This window comes from Plectropomus leopardus, chromosome 18 (assembly GCF_026936395.1).
Source record: "Plectropomus leopardus strain MGB_pleo_1.0 chromosome 18, ASM2693639v1, whole genome shotgun sequence".
Classification (NCBI taxonomy): Eukaryota; Metazoa; Chordata; class Actinopteri; order Perciformes; family Serranidae; genus Plectropomus; species Plectropomus leopardus.
Genome location: NC_142193.1, coordinates 23,471,847 through 23,494,704, shown reverse-complemented (window position 1 = coordinate 23,494,704; position 22,858 = coordinate 23,471,847). Strand labels below are relative to the sequence as shown.

Sequence of the window (22,858 nt, the reverse complement as noted above, 5' to 3'; positions counted from 1 at the left end):
TCGATTGTGACATTTTATTTTGGAATTTTCCTTGCTGACACACAAAAAAACAAATAGATATTTACACTCGCACTTCATCAGTATGTTTGTGCCATTGAAGCCCACACTGCAGACTTGTCCAAACTGTTGATCAGATTTTTGACTTGACAGAGGTGCTAGACATGATCATTAGGGATCATCAAAACAAACTGAAAAGGTTTCCAATCTTGAAAGGTATACGGTATGTTGCTCAGGAACAAAATGATAGATAGATGGACAGACTTAAGGATGAAGAGATTGACTCAAAATGCACGATCCAATCGCCGGAAAAATATGTTGGCATTGCATATGCAAGCCACGGAGATGTTACACTTGCATGTTACTGTGTAGTGGATATATTGACTCTTTATGTTTCAACAATGCTTTGGTTAACGTGTGGTTAGTTTCAGGCACACAAACTACGTGATTATGGCTAAGGAAAGATACAATTTTGAATGAAAGAGCCTCATTTTTCATGTCTTTATCTCCATTGGAAAAACAGCGACAGGTCGGGACAGAACACCAATATTTAGTGCCTGAAAAGTTGCTGGAAACACAGCAATTACGTGCTAATTTTTTGACATGGTCTACAGTGGGCTGCGATAACTTGGTAGTCGTCTGCACCTGGGTGACATGCCATCCACCTTATCATTTTACAAATGACCAAACTGCTGGGCCTAACTTAACCTATTAACCCAGCAACATTTATTTGATGATTTATGTTGTCTAAAAAAATAAATCTGCTAAGTAACAAGTAACTGATGTTGTCAACTAAATGTGGTGGAGTAAAAAGTATTGGCCTCCTGGAAATACTCAAGTAAAGTCAAATAAAGTACCACAAACTATACTTAAATATAGTACTTGAGTAAATGTAGTTAGCCACATTCAACCAGTGGTAACATTTTTAAAGAAACTTCTTGCAGACGGAGGGATGCCTTCACACCTTGGTGAGACAGAAGCATGGGAGGTGAAGAAGTGGCAGGAGAGGACAGTCGGCCCTGCTGACATTATATTCTCAAGGTGTCGCCGGAGGGACAGATGGCTTTTATGCCCGGGTCGTGGCTGCAGCCACATTAAAGGCGGAGTCAATGCTTTCTTTTGGGAGGTCAATGCTTAACATTCTCAGCTGATTGATAATGTCCTTTGGATCTGATTCAATTCACTGCAGTCACTCCCTGCAGCAGGCAAGAAGCTGCATTAAGGAAGTGCTGTTGTCATTGTCCCCGACCACTAAACCCTTGAAAAATAATAACTGATCATCCTTAGGAGGTGGCATACATGCATAGTACATCCCTTCCCTAGCTGCCCACACATCATTATCTACTGCAAGGTAACATGACAAGCTATGGGCTCATCTTCCATATTATTTTTTCTGAGTGATTGGGGTTTGCCAAAATATAATTTATAAATAAAAGGTAAGGATGACAGAGGCAGACTCTTAATTAATGAAAGGTTGGTCCTTGAAGAGTCCTGTTATTTTACTAGTCAACAGCCATTTGGTAATATTGGCTGAGACACCAAAGTATCAACTGTTTTAGACACATCATCTATGAATAACAAAGTTTGTGAAATATATTTTAGTTCTTCAAGACCAACACACTGTGCAGCACAACCACATCTCCACAACACAGAAAACTGCTCTCTTCAGCTTCTGCCGAAATGTTTAGCCAAACCTCGCAGACACCTTTAATTTCTCATATTTATCATTTCTTCCTTTTTTTTACCAACTGACATTAATGTGTGCATTCACTGTTCTGTTGGACAGGTCTGGGTGATTTAGATGACAACAAACTTTACAAATTTGAATATATATATCTAAAAAAAACAATGTAAGGGTGTGGCTGTCTAGTACCTACAGTAGGAAGTAGGATGTCATCAGCATAAAATTAAATAGAAAATGGCATCCTCTCAATTCACAGTCATCCATTCATTCTGTTGTCCTCATTTCTGCGACATCATTTTCACAAACTCTGTAAAGACAATAGACAAAATGATGATTAGCTAAATTCTTTAGTAGGTTTATTGCAAATGGAGAACAACTAGCACAGCAACTCCACCTTACATACTTCTTCTAGCTTTGGCACTAAATGTAAATAATGAATAAAGTAACTCCTTGCTAAATGACATAAGGATGAGGTTATTGTATGTGTGCACAACAATCAAATAAAATTTGACCAAACTATTTAACAGTACATTTTTTCATGCCAGACAATATGTGATGGTAGCAAAAGTACAAATGAAACTACTGACATGAAGCTTGCCTTTAGGTCTGCCAGCGAGCCATCTAATACTACATTTCTTTCTTTCAGATGTTTTTGACGGCATAATGTAAAGTGGCTATACGCAAAATTCAGAGCCTATGAGTTGTTTCCACATGGTTTTTAACATGATGCCTACTGTTCTGTATAAAAGGAGCAAATGCGGGGGCCAGAGTTGTTTCGTTTTTGAGCCGGCAGTAGCAGCAGTAACAGTGTTAAATCAAGGTCTATGTAAAAGGGACAGATGGCAGAATGGGTGTGACGATTTGACAACATATTATGCATGTGACCCACCACGAGAGATTTGAAAAGTGGCACTTAGCAACTAACTCAAAGAAGAACAGCAGCCATACATGTCCCCGAATTGGGATAACAATAAGGCCCGGGAGCTCCTTACCCTACCCTTACCCATGGTATATTGCTTGCATCAGACTATTGTAATTTATTGTATTACTTGTAATTTATTGTATTACCTTCGGTGAGGTACTTCTTTAAGACCATTTGGGTTACTAACCTCTCCAGCACCCTGTTTTTTTCTGCATTCTTTTGACCTGTTTTCTGTTTTTAATGGTGCGAATAAGTAAATGAAATGACATGAAAAAAGCCAAGGACAACATCAGCCGCCATATAGCAGGGATGATAAATAATTGTAATTGGCATGTTATGCCATTGTTATTGTTTATAAAGATGTGTGTGTGATGTGTGACGCCCGTCATGCCTCTTTTGCATCTGCAATGCTGGCATACTGTCTAAAATCACACACTGGAGCAGCGTGATGCTGCTGTTGTTTAGCCCTGTGTAAAAACACAAAGGTGTCTTAAAGAATGGACTTTGTGACAGCCCTGATGCTATCTCTGTGTAAAATGGGCTGGTGTTAACCATGAGGGAACAGGAGGGCGGATACTACACTTACACGCCATTGGCATCTTGATACAAGTTGTAACGCCATATAAACACAATGCAAAACAGCAGTGATGAGCTAGCAAATGGGATATGTGTATTAAGTTGCATAAGCTGCTGGTATGGCTTCCCACAACAACCTACAGGGAAGCTTGGATTACAATACACAGAGGGATCGTGACTTCATGCTCTGCTTGAACATCATAACTCTGCAATGTGCTGCTATATTGATGCTCTAAATGTCAAATTTAACAAGACTGTTAAAAGTGTAGCCATTTACTTCCACCAATTATTGATTACATTTGTGTTTCACAGAACATCTCAACTCATTATCTAGCCAGCAGAGATGAGTATAAGGCTATAAAGAAAGACTAATTCTTTGTGTGTGATTGTGTATTCTTGCATCTCACCCTCAAAGTCAACTGTCCCATCTCCATTGTTGTCAGCTTCTCTGACCACTGCGTCAATTTCATTTCTGCTGGTCTGTTCCCCGAGTAACTTAATCATGGCATGTCTCAGCTCATCAGACGTGATAGATCCATCACCGTCTATATCAAACTGTAAAAGAGGGGAGATGCAAAACAAAACATTTCAAAACTTTAGGGCATTTCATACTCATATTGCAATCATGGAAAACTTCAGATTTCAATTTTCTCAGTATGTTTCATTTGATATCCACCATGGGGTGCCAAACACCAAAAAGAGAAAAGAGATGTTGAGCTCACCTCTCGAAATGCATCTTTAAGTTCCTTCAACCCAATCATCCCTGCAGTTTCAGCCAGGAGCTTGGGCGTCATTAGTTCCACAAAATCGTCAAAGTCCACCCGTCCCCCCACTGTGATGAGACAAATGATGTAACTAATATGAGCAGGCATCAGACAGAGAACACAGCTTAAGCTAAGTTTGAGTGCTATAACACCATCGTGTAAAAAAAGTACACGTGTCTAGCTTTTAGCCTGCTCTTGGGGAGATTTATCTCTGGCAATTAGTGATACTCTGTTTCATACTTTACATTTCACTCTGCTGCACTTGTCACCGTAGAAAACAATTTTGAGACAAGCACTGACGTCCTCTGGTCGTTTAACTTTCTGGTTTTAAATTATTGATTTAGTTCAAAACCTCAGTGGAGTGAAAATACTTCACAAATGTGCTGAGGATGGCTCACATTCAACTGTCAGATATGATGTGCAAACATAATATAACTAAGATGTTATCTGTCCACCGCTGTGCAAAATAATGTGAGCCACTGGCAAACAATGAGCCAGCAGATGATACACACACATGAATGTAACCAACACTTGGCTCACTCTTTTCGAAATAGAAACATGCAAATATTCTCTGTATTCTCTGTGTCTCAGGAGACCATTGTTAAGGGGAGCGTGGAAGACATTTCCTGGGGAAGAAAAAACAGCCTTGCAGATGTTTTGCATTGAATTTTGAAACACGTTTGGGCAAAAAATAAAGAAAGTACATGTTTGCAAACCAACATTAGAGAGGTAATGAATGACCTTCTTAAAAAATGTTCTCAATCTGCAAAAATGCCATGCAGAAACTGGTTTTGTGAAATGTTTCTATATTTCATATAAAGCACTGCTAAGAAAAAGGGAGATAGCCCCTAAACTTCTGATAGGTGATTTTTGTTTTAGATAATGTTTTGGGGAAAGTTTTTAATCCTATGTGCACAAGTTATTATCTTGTGTGCACAAGATAATGAATTTGTGCATACAAGTAAATAACTTGTGCGTACAGATCAAAAAACAAAACACTTATTGGTACTCTAGGGATCGATAAGATCTGTATAAAATAATGGTATAGCTACTGTATTGTCATCAGTTGGTTTAACCGCTGTTTTATGGCCTAGAGCTTGGCGTGTCAACTGCCATCTTTTCTTGTTTTTTTTGTTTTTTTTTCAGAAGTGACCATGTCTCGATGAGAAGTTGGAGCTGTGGCAAAGCGCGGAGTTGATCTAACACAAAGACTGACTCAAGCGGGTCGACATTTAATAAATGTAACCCTGGGCCTTGATTACATTTAAACGGGTGTGTTATTTAGAAATTCAGCCCACGTGCAGTTGTCATGAGTGAAAATTAGCAATAGAGATCAAAACCATTTTTTTGTATCAGGCTGTGAAAATGTTTATTTCTGCTGTAAAGTCTGGGAATTTTAAAATGGGGGTCCATGGGGATTTGCTCTGTTTTGAAGCCAGCCTCAAGTGGCCATTTGATGAACTGCAGTTTTTGGAACTTTCGACATCGGCTTAATTTTTCAGCCCTAGAGGCTGCCATTTGATTAAGAGGATCGATTATATACTTTTTTATCTCTTCATTAGCCCAACATGATCAGTAGTAATTAAATTTTAATGAAGGTTAATATATATATATATATATATATATATATATATATATATATATATATATATATATATAGCCTCATAAAATAAAGCACATTACTCACAGTTCATGTTGATGTTTTGACTCAGTTCTATGAGCTCCATTTCAGTCGGCATGTAACCCATGGTCCTCATCAGGTTCCCCAAGTCCTTACAGGAGATGAAACCATCCTTGTCTTTATCAAACTCGACAAAAGCTTCACGTAACTCTGTAGAGCATATAGACCAAAAATTGAGAGGGCATGCAGTGTCCTAGGTTAAAAAAAGAAATATATTATATAGGACTTAACAAGTATATCTGAAAACAGCGGTTACCTTCAATCTCATCGTTTGTGAGAGCTCTTGTCTGCAAAATAATAATAGCATGAAACAAATATGAAATTAGGTTAGTATGTTTTAGAATAGAATGTACAACTGTTTTTATATCCACAATTATCTACATTGTGTCCTTCTGCAAGGCAATGAGCTCAAGAAAGATCCATTTAGAAATATATACTTTAAAACAGAAAATTAATGAAAAAAAGGGAGGGAATAACTTTCACTCAATATATGTTGGGACTATTACACTTTTTTTAAAACCAGTTTAATTAAATCATAAATTCAAATTACACATTCATGTAAAACTGAACAACAGAAATTGACGTTTTTGTTCTAAACTAGAGAAATGCACTTAACTGAACTTTTGTTTCACTTCCCCAAAGTGCTCTTAATGACATCATAACATGCACTAGTGCAATCCATATGAAGCTGATGTATAAAGAATGACCTTATAGTATAATAATTAAGAACTCAGATTTTTTTCTTTTATTCAGTTCTAGTCAATCTAGTCAAAGTCAATTTTATTTATAGAGCCCATTATCACTAAACATGGTTTGCCTCAGAGGGCTTTACAGTACAGTTCTGAAGCATATTGTTTTGACATAACATTTGGCATGAATTTGGAATTTTAGGAACATTATGATTTAATAAAAATGGTTCAAATCAAACAAAAGATCTTATTATGTGAGTAGACTTTTGCTTCTGCATCATGTAGCTACATTATGTGACATCGAATCAACCTGTTGTTTCTGACACTCAATAATTTGGATTTCTGTATCGTCTTTGAATACAGGCCGGTAACAGTATCCACACACATTTCTGTTTCGCACTTCTCTTCTTTATATCTTACAGTATCTTTTCTGATTGGTCTCAGATTATAACGCATATTCATTTTGGGATTACAATATCTGCTGCCAGATTGGCAATAAATTTCAATTACAGGTCAAAAAAAAAAAAATAGTGAGGAGTATAGAATGTAACCTGTGTACATATGTCATATTTTTTTATATAAATTAACATAATATAATAAAAGGATTTGTGTAAATGCATTATCTGACAATTAATGGCAAAGCACAGACACGCATGCATCCAATGCATCCGCCTGATAAGTTTACCCTCCCTTTTCTGCTCCCAAGGTGCTATTCCTTTAAGCTGCTTTTGCTATTAATGACCATAATAGCATTTGTTTCACAAATGATCAATAGATGAAAAAGATAATAATGAAATAATTTAGTTTAGCTTTAGAAAACTCTGTAGTTAACGATATATATAAGTTTATATATATAAAAAATATAACAAACTACCTCTAAATCATAACTTGTACAATAAAACCATGAAATCATTTGGACTTACTTGTCTCCTTGTTCCTCCTCTGAGAAAGATGCAGGCTTGTTTAATACTCATGATGAAAGCCTCGGTCGGGATCCTTGGTTGGGTTACTGGGAATTGCGAATTTCTTGGTTAAAAACTATTTATTATGTGACTTTTCTATGTCAATCAGTTTCCCTTATTTTAGTGTGCGATCATGTGTCTGTGTGTAAAGTGTGATCAGCAGTGATGTGCGTATGCCAGAGAGGAGGGATGAGATCTCATATGGATTATCTCTGCAGCTTTGGTCTAGAAAAGAAAGATAGGCTTAATGCTGTGCATATACACAATTTCATATATAGAGTCAGACACCATGGTTCTTTTTAAAAGCTTTTTCATGCAAAAATAAATGCATCTAAATTTCAAAAACAAGAACTTTTTTTAATTTAACCCTGTTTACTAAACCCACAGAGAATTAATACCTGTGGTCTCTTAATATTGCAGTTTGTTGACTCCCTACAACATTTCGTGCGGTGCCAGATGAGTAAATGACTGTCTGGATAAAGCTCTGTCTCCGTTTCCACTAAATGAAACAAAACAACAGATGGGAAAGTGGAAGGGGAACAAATCTACTATCAAAAAGACTGTGAATCATATGCCACTGCAAATATGCACTTGTAATTTCTTTAAATGTATTAGAAATGTATTAGAAAAAAAATAAAACCATTATACAATACCCAATAACCTCAATAAATGCATTGCATGATTTTTTAGTACTGTGCTTATTAATGTAAGCTTACAAGTTGTCTGACTATTATACTGCAGCACTTAAAATGCGTGTAGACTGTGTTTTCATATGAGATCATCAGCCTGTTACATAACCATAATATGCATTGGTCAAATTAAAGGTTCTGTGCAATTTAAGAAGATATTCTCAATCTACACGCAATGGTCGCATCTGGAGCCAAAATGTTTGTTGCATTGCATGAGAAGTCCATGAAATAAAAGAGCACATGAGCAATTTAATCGCACAACAGCAACAACTTGTTTGTTGTTTGCCTGTCTGTGTGCACTGTATAGAAACAGGATTGGCCTTATATGACATCATAAGCAGGATGCTAGATAATGCCATGAAATCACTTATCATATCTTTTTTACATAACTGCATTGATCTCATTTCATATATATGCAATACCTACAAATGGACTGAATTTCTCTTGCTATATATGTGACAGAACTATTTTGTAAAATAATAATAATAAATGCCCACAACACGTACACAGTAAACTGCTTTTGCTTCATGGTCCAGAAGCCTGACGAAGTTAGAGGTGATATTGTGAGAAGTGGATATAATCAGTCATTTGAAATAATAAATTCCTAATTGGTGCTGTATTGACATACAACCTCAGTTTAAGGGCTTGTTAAGCCCTTATTGCAGTGCCTTCATTTACAATGATGCATTGTGAATGGGCTCCTGACGCTCGGCTCCTAAATACTTCCCAAACCTGCCCAGCACATGGAGGTGGGTGTCTCAAACTCAACATTGCTCACAAACATTAATGTCTGAAATAACTTACTACACTGGCAAAGACATAGTGTTAGAAGACATAAAATACTCACTCAGTGGTCATCCGCCCTTTTGGCCCTGCTGGCTTGGTTGTTTTTCCAGTTTATCATCACGATCATGAACAAGATCTTCAGTAAGTTTACAACCGGCTACAGTTACCTGGAGGGCCCCCGTCAGCTGCGCTTTCTTGTACAGAGTTTGCCAATGTATTTTTTAAAAATCCTCATAGCATCCTCAGTCTGCACTTATAATTAATTATGCCATTTTCAGTGGACATGCAGCAAGTTTGCAATGCAAGGTAAGAATGTAGAGTTGTTTTTGGATGCGTGCCACCTGGAAAACCAGGGATGGAGACTAGAACTACAAGCTGAAATAGCTTGCAGTTTCTCTGAGCAGCACTAATGTCAGCGGTCTATGCAAGTGCAGCAGATTTTGAAACAGTGCCAAAAGACACAGAGCACTATAAAAACATGTAATTTTATCCCACACTATACACCAAAATTGGATAGATGGAGTTCATGGTAAAAAACGTTATCCTTTGAGAAGTTAAATTACACTTGTTCAGTTAACTATAAAGTCTAAACTTAAAGAGAGGAAGTTAAGGTTAGGATAGGAGTAATTTTAAGGTTTACATCTCTTTACTTGTTAGGTGAATCATGTATTCTTGAAGGCTTTAATGAAAAAAGTCCTGAATAAACTGGATTATTTCTATGTTTGGTCTCATATTATACTGTATATATTATATATTAGTTAATAAATGTGTTGTAGCAAGGTTCAAATTACTGTCACATTTTGTCTTGTCCTGGCAGTGGGCACATTTTTATGGGGGCTTGTCAATTTATATAGCATTAACAATGTGTATCTATGTCATGTAGGCTTCAAACAAAATGTGGCTGCAGCTATAATTGTCTCCTTTGCTGCATGTTGTCCCTCCTCTCCTCTCACATTCCACAAAAGTTCAAGAAAGGACTAAATTACAGTATCAGCATTGTAGAACAAAGAGCAAACTACAATGCAGCTGGTAAAACACCTCCAAAACAGGCAGGCAACAAAGCTGATGATGCGGGCACATGTAACTCAATGGTCAATAGAGAGAAGCACCGAAACTTAACTGAGGGTGGCACAGGGAAGAACACAGGGAGGCAATCCAATAACGAACATGTGAGGCCAACACACGCAGGTAAAACAAACCAGGGAATGACACCACAAACGCAGTCTGACAAAGTGAAAAACACAGGTACATATACACAGAGAACTAATCATCTGAACAAGACGCAGCTGGAGGAGGCCAGCTTGGGAGAAAGGAGGGATTAGTGGTCATATGAGGGTGGAGCAAGCAAGACTGGGGCACGTCCAATCTAAAAACGGTGGGTATCGTTTTACTACAGTTTCCAGGTTGAATGCCATGTCTCTTTAAAACAGTGTGCAACAGCGTTAATGTTCCAAAAATCCAGATTCTGGTGGATCTTTACTTATTGTACATACATGTTTTGTCTTTACGAAACATGCGCTTTTACAATGTAGATGTGAGTTTTCCCACGCTAAGAAAGCCGCTCTGAATTCAATTCAACACAGCCAGGTTAAAGGCAGTGCTCCTGTGTAATACTTTAAGGTGATCAATGCATCACTGTTTTATTTAAATCAAATGATTAACAAAATTTTTTTGGCTGAACACAGCCTATGTGTGCAGAGAAAACTCTAGAACAAGGATGGACTAATGAGTAAAGTGAAGCACATTCAATCTTAAAACAGTGCGCATCATTTCGCTACAGTTTCTGATATGCTAAAGGTTTTGAGGAACAGTTTCTACATTTGGTGGGTGAATCAGTGGTATTACCCAATCAGCAGCGATGCATATATAAATAAATACCCAGTAGATCTTTGTACTTATTGTACTTATTGTACTCAAATTTCAGTTTACAATTCACACTTACTTTGGCAGTGTAAACATATGTTTCTCATGCCAATTAACCCTTTTAAATTGTATTGAATTAAACCCCTGTGTACTTATATTCAGTGTGTTTGTATGCGTTCAATGGAAATATTTGAATTAACATTTTGCGATGTTTAGCTGAGGCTAAATGCTGCCCAGGTATGTCAGAAAACAGGCAGAAAACAGAAAAAGGAAGAAAGTAAAAAACACATGACACATAAGAAGACTGATTCCAGAACAAAACATGATAAAAACTACACCAAACCCTATGACTTGGAACATTTCTTGCAACTCTTCATCTGTAATCTGAATCAAGTAAAAAAGGCCCCAAAAAATGTGTCCACCGCCTGTCTCCTTCCTAATTGTTTTTTACCCACGCCTGATGAACTTGTTGAAAATGGAACAACCCGGAAAAAATAATTATAAAAAAGTTAGTAAAAGTACAGCAGACTTTGTCCAACTCTGATTTAACTGTTTTAGCGAATAAAAAGCACAAAATATTGTAGCAAGTGAGTGCCTTTTTCAGTGAACCCAATTCTGCAAAAACATCCATATAACTTTCCTCTTGTAATTAAAAAACATCTGACCGAAATACATCAGCCCCTCCCTTATAAAATCTTGATGCAAATCAGGAGTCTTCAGAGGCTATACTTCTGTCCTCCCACTGAATTCTTGGTTATTGTGAAGCAGATCACATCTCAAGATGATGGACAAACTGTCTATTCTGCTGACAGCACTCTGTCTGCCCTGTAAGTTACTTTATGTTGCAATATCAAAATGATATGCATACATGTAATTTTCTGTCCTCTCTGATTCTCTACATTTTTTGTCAGGTTTGAATGGTCAGGCTTTGGAGTCCATTCCCTCCACTTCAGTGTTGAAAAAACCTCAAGAAGCTCTCAGTATTTCTTGCAAAGGAACTGGATTTGATTTCAGCCAGTATGGAATGCACTGGATCAGACAACCTGCAGGAAAAGCACTGGAATGGATTGGTGTTATTTGGTACGATGCCAGTAAAACTGTTTATGCCAGCAGTGTACAAGGACGTATAGAAGTCACCAGAGACAATAGCAACAGCATGTTGTTTCTGAGACTGTCCAATCTAAAGCCAGAGGACTCCGCTGTGTATTACTGTGCCAGAGACACAGTGTTGTTTGTAAGCAGAAAGGCTTTACAAAAACCTCACACTGCTTATTTTTACAATTACCAACAGGGGGCAGCAGAAGCTCTCTAATGTTATGACGAACCACGATACCCACACATACAGAAGAAAAAACATTGTGAAAACTGCAGCTGAGGTTGTGGTTTGTAACTTCCTCTTTTTAAAATTGTTTTTTACCAACATGTGCTTTTTTAAAATGATGTGCTGGTTAATGCTATTCCATCTGTTACTTTGTGAGGCAGGTGCAAAGCATATATGTTTATATTTCAGCTGATAAAAGAAGAAATTGTAGCTAAATTAAGATTGAAAAGACATAAATTAAACACATAATGAATGAAGAAACTAGAATTACCAGCTTGCAGTTGTATGCTTCCATGGACCAGTCAAGTTGCACTCATAGTTTACATCCATGTCTGTGAAAACATGGATGCTTCACACACATCTTCAATCCGGCAGCACAGAAGATCGATATAATCAGCAAAGTTTCAAGGTGGACAACCAAGATTAGTGTCACCAATTTAGTATCCAAACAAATGCCTCTTCTGTTTCTGAGTTATGATGTTGAGTAATGGCCAGATAAATGTTTTTGCAGATCATTATGATGTCACAGTGAAGTTGACCTTTGACCTTTTGGATATAAAATCTCATCACCAATGTAATCTTTGTCTACTAAAAACCCGCCTTTATAGGCAAGCCTTCCTATAGATCAACTCTGTGTGTTACATTTTTCTTCGTTTGTTTTGGTCTTGTCTGTCTTTCAGTGTATTGTATTCCATATTGTTATTTATTGAAACTTGTTTAAGTAATTAATTCACTTATTTATTTTAAGTGTGTACATGTGTTTATGAAGTGCTTTGTAACTGCATGTTTTAAGAAAATGCTGTATAAATAAAATTGACTTGCTTATCATTTCATTATTTTGTCCTATAAGACATTTGTGTACAAAGTTGTTCTACTTGTGATATAAATTTTTGAGTTATTGCCAAAAACATGTTTTGTAAGATCACAGTGACCTTGACCTTTGACCACAAAAGTCTAATCAGTTCATTCGGCTGTGTCAAATTTGAAGAAAATACCTTCAAAGTGTTCTTGAGATACTGTGTTCACCAAAATGAGACGAATGCAGGGTAAAATTAATGCTGATCTATGACTGTCAAAATCTTAGCAGTTCGCCATTTAGTCCAAGTGGACATTTGTGAGAAATTTGAAGAAACTTCCTTAGGGTGTTCTTGAGATAAAATGTTCACAAGAATGAGACAGACGGTTTGGAAACCCAAAAACATATCGCCTTTGGCCACAGCTATACAGAGGCAGAGAACATTAACAAGCGCTGGGCATAAACCGGGGGGTAAACTCTGTGTACTGACTCCATGTGCTTTTAGTGCAGGTCTAACTGAGAGAGGCAAGTACATTTCATACCTGATCCATTAAATATTAAAAAAAAACTGTAGTTAGACTGTTGATTAAATGGTTGCTGTGAGAATTTCTCCTGTATACGCATGCAAGTGGATTTATACATCTATAAGTTTTCTTTCTACAGGTGTTAAATACAAAAAGATGAGTTAACAAGCATTTCTGATGGTGCATCAAGTTCAGACTATCACTTGCCAGGTCTGACACCTAGTTACAGGACAGATCATCCGTCTCTTATAGCCTGTCAGTGTCCTTCTCTATGCAAAGTGAATGTAAAATTCTTAAAAGACACAGTGCTAGAGAGGAGAAAGCCATAACATAAAAATACGTTTTGAGGAGATCTTGAACAAAAGACACTGTTCATCCAAAAAGGAGGAGTCAATGCAAAACTCAGTTATCTTCCACCTCTACTTATCTGACTGCAGAGAGGAGGACAGAGGACAGTGGACACACAGTTTAACATAATGGACTTGAGGACAGGACTGCTGCTGTTAACTATCTGCTGGGCAGGTGAAAATATCTTTTTTGAGTTGAAAATGTCCTGAAAAAGGTGCCAAGTTAGGGGGAATTACTAATTTTTTGTTTCTCTTGACAGGTGTTGATGGTCAGACTCTGACAGAATCTGAACCAGCGACTAAAAGACCTGGAGAATCACACAAATTAACCTGTACAGTCTCGGGATTCTCACTGGGCAGCTACCATATGGGCTGGATCAGACAGGCTCCTGGAAAAGGACTGGAGTGGCTTGCCTGGAATAATAACGGTGGTAGCAGCAAATACTATTCTCAGTCAGTTCAAGGCCGGTTTACCATCTCCAGAGACAACAGCAGACAGCAGCTGTATCTGCAGATGAACAGTCTGAAGACTGAAGATTCTGCTGTTTATTATTGTGCTCGAGACACACAGTGACACATGAAGCAGCAACGCTGTACAAAAACTTGTGAGGTCAACACAAAGTCAAAACCTGTTTCTCTTGACACTCACATAAACTTCAGTTAACATCATCAACACATTCCAAAAATAATCTCAATAAAACTACTCATTATTGCAGCTCTGATTTTCTCCAATATGCAGATGAAACTGGAAACCGTGTTGCTAAACAACTCTTCAGACATTTAGTGGAAAAAAAAAATTTAAAGGTTATTTTTGTTTTTTTTTCCTTTATTGATAGGACAGCTGTAGTATGACAAGTAATGTGGGTGAGAGAAGCGGGAACAACACAGCAAAGGGCCACAGGCTGGAATCAAACCAAGGCTGTTGCAAAGGTCTCGACTTAGGGGGCCCACACTCTAGCAGGTGAGCTAGAGGCTGCTCTATAAAGTTGCTTAAAATAATATCAAATTTCTTTGAAGTGTCAAAATAAATGTCCACAACATAATTCCAATCTATGACAACTTGTAACAGGACAGTTCATCCTTCTCTTATAGCCTGTCAGTGTCCTTCTCTATGCAAAGTGAACTTCCTCACAGTCTGCTATAAAGACTTGATATCATGCTGTCAGCTGCAGCAGAAGAAGAGAAGCTCCCATCAGATCACCTTCAACACCAACCATGTTCTCTGTAGCTCTGCTGCTGCTGCTGGCTGCTGGATCCTGTGAGTCTCACTGAGGCAGAGACACTGACAGTATGATCACAGCACACTGACTGTTCACTCTCATTACACTGATTCAATATTCAACATGTTTCCCTCCACAGGTGTGAAGTGTGAACAGCTGACACAGCCAGCCTCTGTGACTGTGCAGCCAGGTCAACGTCTGACCATCACCTGTCAGGTCTCTTATGATCTAAGCAGCTACTTCACAGCTTGGATCAGACAGCCTGCAGGGAAAGGACTGGAGTGGATTGGAATGAAATATACCGGAGATTCATACTACAAAGATTCACTGAAGAACAAATTCAGTATTGACTTAGACTCTTCCAGCAAGACAGTGACTCTAAATGGACAGAATATGCAGCCTGAAGACTCTGCTGTGTATTACTGTGCCAGAGAGTCACAGTAACACAAACCATCAGTAGACCTGAACAAAAACCCCTCAGTGCCTGAACACTTGTAACATGAAGCCACCAGAGGAGGAACCATCAGACCACTAATGATTTCACAGAAACAAAACCACACATCATTATCAGTCAGCTGTAGCAAGAGTTGTCCATCCATCCATTGGTCCATCTGTTCATCCATCCATCAATCACAAGTCTCCCTTTCATTACACTTTAACCAGGGAAAAAAAACAATAAAAAAAACAAACTGACAGCTGAACAGAATCTAGTTGTTTCCTTCCTGTGAGGAGGAGTCAATGCAAAATTCAGATATCATCCACGTCTACTTATCTGACTGCAGAGAGGAGGACAGACAACAGTGGACACACAGTTTAACATGATGGACTATAGGACAGGACTGCTGCTGTTAACTATCTGCTGGGCAGGTGAAGATTGTCACTCATCTTCATTTGACATTTCTTTTCAGTATGTCACAAGCTCTTTTTTACTTGGTTTTTTTATCTTCTTGACAGGTGTTGATGGTCAGACTCTGACTCAGTCTGAACCAGTCATTAAAAGGCCTGGAGAATCTCACAAATTGACCTGTACAGCCTCTGGATTTTCACTCAGTAGCCACTGGATGCACTGGGTCAGACAGGGTCCAGGAAAAGGACTGGAGTGGATCGCTGCTGATGCTAATGATGGCAGCAGCAAATACTACTCTCAGTCAGTTCAAGGCCGGTTCACCATTTCCAGAGACAACAACAGACAGCAGCTGTATCTGCAGATGAACAGTCTGAAGACTTAAGATTCTGCTGTTTATTACTCAGCTGTTACTTACTAAGCCCTCAGACCACTAATGATTTCAACACCAGCTCATTGATACAGTAAAGAGAGAAATAGTGTTTAGCTTTTATAAAATCACTGATATCACAGCTTGTATTTTCACAGTGGAAACTGAATTGCTCTTTTATTAACTGCTAAATATAATGTTAACAAGTTATGAAATAAATTTAGCTGAACTGTCTTCAAACATTGAATTTCTGCTGTAAATCTGACATGTTTAAAAACAATTTTACAAGGCAATTAATATGCTGCATAAGAATTATTAACAAGAAATACCCCAAACAGTTAAAACTTAAAGCAAAATCACAGATGTGAACACATATTTGATGTCAGACTTTCCCTTGAAAAAACTGCATAAAATCCTGCTGTTAATATTTTGAAACAAAATGTCACCTCTGACAAAAAATAACTTTACAAGAGATTTGTTTATCTGGTCTATTGTTTTGTCTATCTAAAACGAAGCAAGGTGATTATAATTGTACATAACCTGAAACCAACTGTATAACTTTTATTAGTAACTTGTATTCATAAAAGTACCATTATTGCATTATTGTCATGTTACATAATGTTATGTTGCACTCTTAAAAACAATGTTAAATCAAGGAGGAGGAGTTAATGCAAAACTCAGACGTCTTCCACCTCTACTTATCTGACTGCAGAGAGGAGGACAGACGACAGTGGACACACAGTTTAACATGATGGACTATAGGACAGGACTGCTGCTGTTAACTATCTGCTGGGCAGGTGAAGGTTTTTCGTGCTTTTAATCTGACCGACTTTTCATTTGTGTACTGACTAAATTCATGTTATGTTCTACTATATTTTGACAGGTGTTGATGGTCAGACTCTGACTCAGTCTGAACCAGCCAATAAAAGGCCTGGAGAATCTCACAGACTGACCTGTACAGTCTCTGGATTTTCACTCAGTAGCCACTGGATGCACTGGGTCAGACAGGCTCCTGGAAAAGGACTGGAGTGGATCGCTGCTGATACTAATGATGGCAGGCAATTCTACTCTCAGTCAGTTCAAGGCCGGTTCACTACCTCCAGAGACAACAGCAGACAGCAGCTGTATCTGCAGATGAACAGTCTGAAGACTGAAGATTCTGCTGTTTATTATTGTGCTCGAGACACACAGTGACACAGGAAGCAGCAACGATGTACAAAAACTCAACATGCCAAAACAAGTCAAAACTGCATCTTACATTCAAAGAAATAAACTTCAGTCCAACATAAACACACATGCACATTAAACGCCTTCATTCAGACAAATCTTATTAAAGCTCGACCGTGCAGTTGAGGCAGACATTATATATATTCTCTTCATAAAAGCGAAAATGTTTTAATCTGACTCATCTGACTTAAAAGTTAAAAAAAAAAAAAAAAAAATACACATTCTGTCATGATTGTCAACATGAATCTTAATAACACAATTTCAATTTTGACAATTGAAAGGACAGTTCATCCTTCTCTTATAGCCTGTCAGTGTCCTTCTCTATGCAAAGTGAACTTCCTCACAGTCTGCTATAAAGACTTGATATCATGCTGTCAGCTGCAGCAGAAGAAGAGAAGCTCCCATCAGATCACCTTCAACACCAACCATGTTCTCTGTAGCTCTGCTGCTGCTGCTGGCTGCTGGATCCTGTGAGTCTCACTGAGGCAGAGACACTGACAGTATGATCACAGCACACTGACTGTTCACTCTCATTACACTGATTCAATATTCAACATGTTTCCCTCCACAGGTGTGAAGTGTGAACAGCTGACACAGCCAGCTTCTGTGACTGTGCAGCCAGGTCAGCGTCTGACCATCACCTGCCAGGTGTCCTATTCTCTAAGCAGCTATCGCACACACTGGATCAGACAGCCTGCAGGGAAAGGACTGGAGTGGATTGGAAGCTTACATGTTGGACACCCCACATATTACAAAGATTCACTGAAGAACAAGTTCAGTATCAGTGGTGACTCTTCCAGCAAGACAGTGACTCTAAACGGACAGAATCTGCAGCCTGAAGACTCTGCTGTGTATTACTGTGCCAGAGAGTCACAGTAACACAAACCATCAGAAGACCTGAACAAAAACCCCTCAGTGCCTGAACACTTGTGACATGAAGCCACCAGAGGAGGAGCCCTCAGACCACTAAGGATTTCAACACCAACTCAGAGATCCAGAAACCATCGTTGAGCATACCCCGAAGTAGGCAGAAGCCTACTTCATGGTAATGTTAATGAGTAAAACTCCAAAATGTTTGTTTTCATCAAAACTCTAAGGTAAGCTTTGTCTTTGTGTGAGAGGAAGACCAACGCCTGGACATTTCATCTTCATCTTGATTCATTTAAATAAAGATATTTTCATCTGCTGGGCAGGTGAAAATATCTTTTTTGAGTTGAAAATGTCCTGAAAAAGGTGCCAAGTTAGGGGAAATTACTATTTTTTTGTTTCTCTTGACAGGTGTTGATGGTCAGACTCTGACAGAATCTGAACCAGCGACTAAAAGACCTGGAGAATCACACAAATTAACCTGTACAGTCTCGGGATTCTCACTGGGCAGCTACAATATGGGCTGGATCAGACAGGCTCCTGGAAAAGGACTGGAGTGGGTTGCCTGGAATAGTAATGATGGCGGCAGCAAATACTACTCTCAGTCAGTTCAAGGCCGGTTTATCATCTCCAGAGACAACAACAGACAGCAGGTGTATCTGCAGATGAACAGTCTGAAGACTGAAGATTCTGCTGTTTATTATTGTGCTCGAGACACACAGTGACACAAGAAGCAGCAACGCTGTACAAAAACTTGTCAGGTCAACACAAAGTCAAAACGCTGTTTCTCTTGACACTCACATAAACTTCATTTCAACATCATTACACATTCCAAAAATTGTCTCAATAAAACTACTCATTATTGCAGCTCTGATATTCTCCAATATGCAGATGAAACTGGGAACAGTGTTGCCATATATGCTGCATATTTTATTCTGTCCTGTTCTGTCCTGTCCTGTATTCTGTCCCATGTGTTGGTTTTGTCATGTTATATCGTGTATGTATGCCTACCGATGCTTTTAATCACACATGAAGTTCCTAACGGAAAAATAAAGTTCTTTTGACTTTGACATCACACAACTCTCCTGAGTAGACATTTAGTGGAAAATAAAAAATGTAAAGTTGTTTTAAATATAACATTTCTTTGAAAATAAATGTTCACAACATAATTCCAATCTATGCCTACTTGTAACAGGACAGTTCATCCTTCTCTTATAGCCTGTCAGTGTCCTTCTCTATGCAAAGTGAACTTCCTCACAGTCTGCTATAAAGACTTGATATCATGCTGTCAGCTGCAGCAGAAGAAGAGAAGCTCCCATCAGATCACCTTCAACACCAACCATGTTCTCTGTAGCTCTGCTGCTGCTGCTGGCTGCTGGATCCTGTGAGTCTCACTGAGACAGAGACACTGACAGTATGATCACAGCACACTGACTGTTCACTCTCATTACACTGATTCAATATTCAACATGTTTCCCTCCACAGGTGTGAAGTGTGAACAGCTGACACAGCCAGCCTCTGTGACTGTGCAGCCAGGTCAACGTCTGACCATCACCTGTCAGGTCTCTTATAGTCTTGGCTACTTCACAGCTTGGATCAGACAGCCTGCAGGAAAAGGACTGGAGTGGATTGGAATGAAAGACACCAGTGCTTCATACTACAAAGATTCACTGAAGAACAAGTTCAGTATCGACTTAGACTCTTCCAGCAACACAGTGACTCTAAACGGACAGAATCTGCAGCCTGAAGACTCTGCTGTGTATTACTGTGCCAGAGAGTCACAGTAACACAAACCATCAGTAGACCTGAACAAAAACCTCTCAGTGCCTGAACACTTGTGACATGAAACTGCCAGAGGAGGAGCCCTCAGACCACTAATGATTTCAACACCAGCTCACTGATACAGTAAAGAGAGAAACAAGCTTTTGCTTTAATATAACAATTGTAATTGTTTTTATCACTTTAAATACTTTGAGGTTACAATCACTGATACAGCACTGTATGAATTCCTACAGTGGAAACTGAATGACACTTTCATTATTTGTTAAACATTCAGCCTCACAAGTAAAGAAACAATTTTAGCTGAACTGTCTTCAAACATTGAACTACTAACCTGTAATTTTGGTCTTTTAAAAATGAGTGTTTGGTCTAATAATATGATGCATCAGAATTACAAAAAATATAACCCCAGAATCTTCAAGCAGAAACACATCCACAACAGAAAACATGTTGGATGTCAGAGTTTACTGCAAAAAAAAAAAAAATATGGGTGATGTTCTTAATATTGTTACAAAAAATGTCATCACTGACAACAAATTTATCTTTCTCAAATCAAGCATGGTGATTATCATACCACGTGACCTGGAACCAGTTTACTTACATAATAACTTTAATTCCTAACTTTTAATGAGACATCACCAATACTCCATTATTGTTATGCTGGAATGGCCAAATACTCTGCCAAGCAAATTAACATGTTTGAATGTTACAGTGAAACGAGGACAACAACGACATCAGATGACATCAGAAAATGTAATCGATATCTAAATAGTAAGAGATACAGTACCATCAAAATACACAAAGCCCTGTTAATTATGTGGAAACCATAAAAACGTAAGAATTAATTATTAAAATTGTTTTGAGGAGATGTTGAATGGAGAATACTGTTCCATCAAGAAGGAGGAGTCAATGCAAAACTCAGATATCTTCCACCTCTACTTATCTGACTGCAGAGAGGAGGACAGAGGACAGTGGACACAGTTTAACATGATGGACTATAGGACAGGACTGCTGCTGTTAACTATCTGCTGGGCAGGTGAAGATTTTCACTGCTCTTAGTCTGACCGACTTTTCATTTGTGCACTGACTAAATTCACGTTATGTTCTGTTATATTTTGACAGGTGTTGATGGTCAGACTCTGACTCAGTCTGAACCAGCAAATAAAAGGCCTGGAGAATCTCATAAACTGACCTGTACAGTCTCTGGATTTTCACTCAGTGGCTACTGGATGGCCTGGGTCAGACAGGCTCCTGGAAAAGGACTGGAGTGGATCGCTGCTGAAACCAATAGTGGCAGCAAATACTACTCTCAGTCAGTTCAAGGCCGGTTCACCATCTCCAGAGACAACAGCAGAGAGCAGCTGTATCTGCAGATGAACAGTCTGAAGACTGAAGATTCTGCTGTTTATTATTGTGCTCGAGAGACACAGTGACCTGAGTTAGTTGAGCAGCTGTACAAAATCCAACATTACTCTTTGTTTCTGGCCCAATAGAGCCAAAGCATGTAGTTCTCTCTTTTTTAAAATACAGATATGATTTATTTTTCCCAATATTAAACTTTTCACTACTTGTTTTATAATAAAATAAGAGTTAATTATTTTTCCCCACATTATACACATTCCTGGAGGCACATGAATACACATGGAAATCACTTTTACTATCAAAAAGGCCTAACACAGCAAAACAATCTGTTTGGTGAAATTTAAGTTTAATAATTTAATTTCATAATTATGTAAAAATAAAACCCTACACAAACAATACTGAATGAATAAATACAGTTACAGCTACTTCATTTCTGTATGTGGCTGGATATTTTAAAAATATTACAATAGTGTGTATAATTAAAATTTAAATATCAAATGTAAAGTGAGGTAACTTGTTTTCACTCTGCAGATATTCTAACACTGAACAGACTCTTCTTTTGGCTGCAGTCAGACCAACACTGGTGCTTCATACGTTTGATTCTATGCAAACTCAGTGATCTTCCTCATTACTCAGCTATAAAAACATCACATCAGGCCGTCAGTGGAGTTCACAGCACGTCAGTTTCAACAAAAACCATGTTCTCTGCAGCTCTGCTGCTGCTGTTGGCAGCTGGATGTGAGTGTCTCTGAATCTGTTAGAGTTTGCAGTTCTTGTTTTGTAGTATAGCCTTAAATGTGTTTATTTTTTTCATTTCAACAGGTGTGAAGTGTGAACAGCTGACACAGCCAGCCTCTGCGACTGTGCAGCCAGGTCAACGTCTGACCATCACCTGTCAGGTCTCTTATTCTGTGGATTCTGTACACAGCTTGGATCAGACAGCCTGCAGGGAAAGGACTGGAGTGGATTGGAATGAAACACACCAGTGCTTCATACTACAAAGATTCACTGAAGAACAAGTTCAGTATCAGCTTAGACTCTTCCAGCAACACAGTGACTCTAAACGGACAGAATCTGCAGCCTGAAGACTCTGCTGTGTATTACTGTGCCAGAGAGTCACAGTAACACAAACCATCAGTAGACCTGAACAAAAACCCCTCAGTACCTGAACACTTGTAACATGAAGCCACCAGAGGAGGAGCCCTCAGACCACTAATGATTTTAACACCAGCTCACTGATACAGTAAAGAGAGAAACAAGCTTTCAGATGAATTAAGCAGCAGTTGCTTTGATCAATTTAAATACTTGAAAGATACAATTACTGATACACAATGTATGCATTACAACAATAGAAACTGAATTATACTTAAATGTTCAATATTCAACTTCCTGTCATGAAAGAATTTTAGCTGAACTGTCTTCAAACATTGAACTGCTATCCTGTATTTTAGCTGTTTAAAAAAAAAAATCAATGTTTAGTCTAATAATCCGATGCTTAAGAATTATAAACAAGAAACCCCCCAAACAGTCAAAGATTCAAGCAGAAACACAGACACAACTGAAAACATGTTGGATGTCAGAGTTTCCC

The 22,858-nt window shown here is 38.3% G+C and overlaps 1 protein-coding gene, 1 pseudogene and 4 gene segments (V, D, J or C); 5 read left to right on the top strand and 1 right to left on the bottom strand.

The window, feature by feature from the left end:
- On the bottom strand, window positions 1–7,772 carry cabp5b (calcium binding protein 5b). 2 transcript variants are annotated; one of them, XM_088091030.1, is made up of 7 exons: window positions 7,674–7,772; window positions 7,237–7,500; window positions 5,881–5,911; window positions 5,631–5,774; window positions 3,902–4,011; window positions 3,587–3,734; window positions 1–1,988 (listed from the first exon to the last, which is right to left on the bottom strand). In XM_088091030.1, the coding sequence occupies exons 2-7, from the start codon at window positions 7,285–7,287 to the stop codon at window positions 1,960–1,962; spliced, it is 513 nt and encodes a 170-aa protein (XP_087947156.1). In that variant the 5' UTR covers window positions 7,288–7,500; window positions 7,674–7,772; the 3' UTR covers window positions 1–1,959. The 2 variants fall into 2 exon arrangements, with proteins under 2 accessions (XP_087947156.1, XP_087947155.1); XM_088091029.1 differs by having other exon boundaries at window positions 7,237–7,740.
- A 6,414-nt stretch (window positions 7,773–14,186) lies between these two features.
- LOC121966404 (Ig heavy chain V region 5A-like) lies at window positions 14,187–15,481 on the top strand. The segment is given in 3 exon segments: window positions 14,187–14,562; window positions 14,694–14,859; window positions 14,961–15,481. Coding segments are annotated over 2 exon segments (348 nt in total).
- Window positions 15,482–15,642: 161 nt separating this feature from the next.
- On the top strand, window positions 15,643–16,050 carry LOC121965673 (immunoglobulin heavy variable 3-30-like). The segment is given in 2 exon segments: window positions 15,643–15,688; window positions 15,776–16,050. Coding segments are annotated over 2 exon segments (321 nt in total).
- A 1,549-nt stretch (window positions 16,051–17,599) lies between these two features.
- LOC121964275 (Ig heavy chain V region XIG14-like) lies at window positions 17,600–18,162 on the top strand. The segment is given in 2 exon segments: window positions 17,600–17,732; window positions 17,834–18,162. Coding segments are annotated over 2 exon segments (351 nt in total).
- Window positions 18,163–18,183: 21 nt separating this feature from the next.
- Window positions 18,184–20,773, top strand: LOC148186512 (immunoglobulin heavy variable 4-38-2-like). The segment is given in 2 exon segments: window positions 18,184–19,513; window positions 19,615–20,773. Coding segments are annotated over 2 exon segments (345 nt in total).
- A 995-nt stretch (window positions 20,774–21,768) lies between these two features.
- LOC121940313 (Ig heavy chain V region 5A-like) lies at window positions 21,769–22,395 on the top strand (annotated as a pseudogene). The gene is made up of 2 exons (XR_015779686.1): window positions 21,769–22,008; window positions 22,093–22,395. The product of XR_015779686.1 is annotated as an Ig heavy chain V region 5A-like (transcript).
- The last annotated feature ends 463 nt before the right edge of the window (window positions 22,396–22,858 follow it).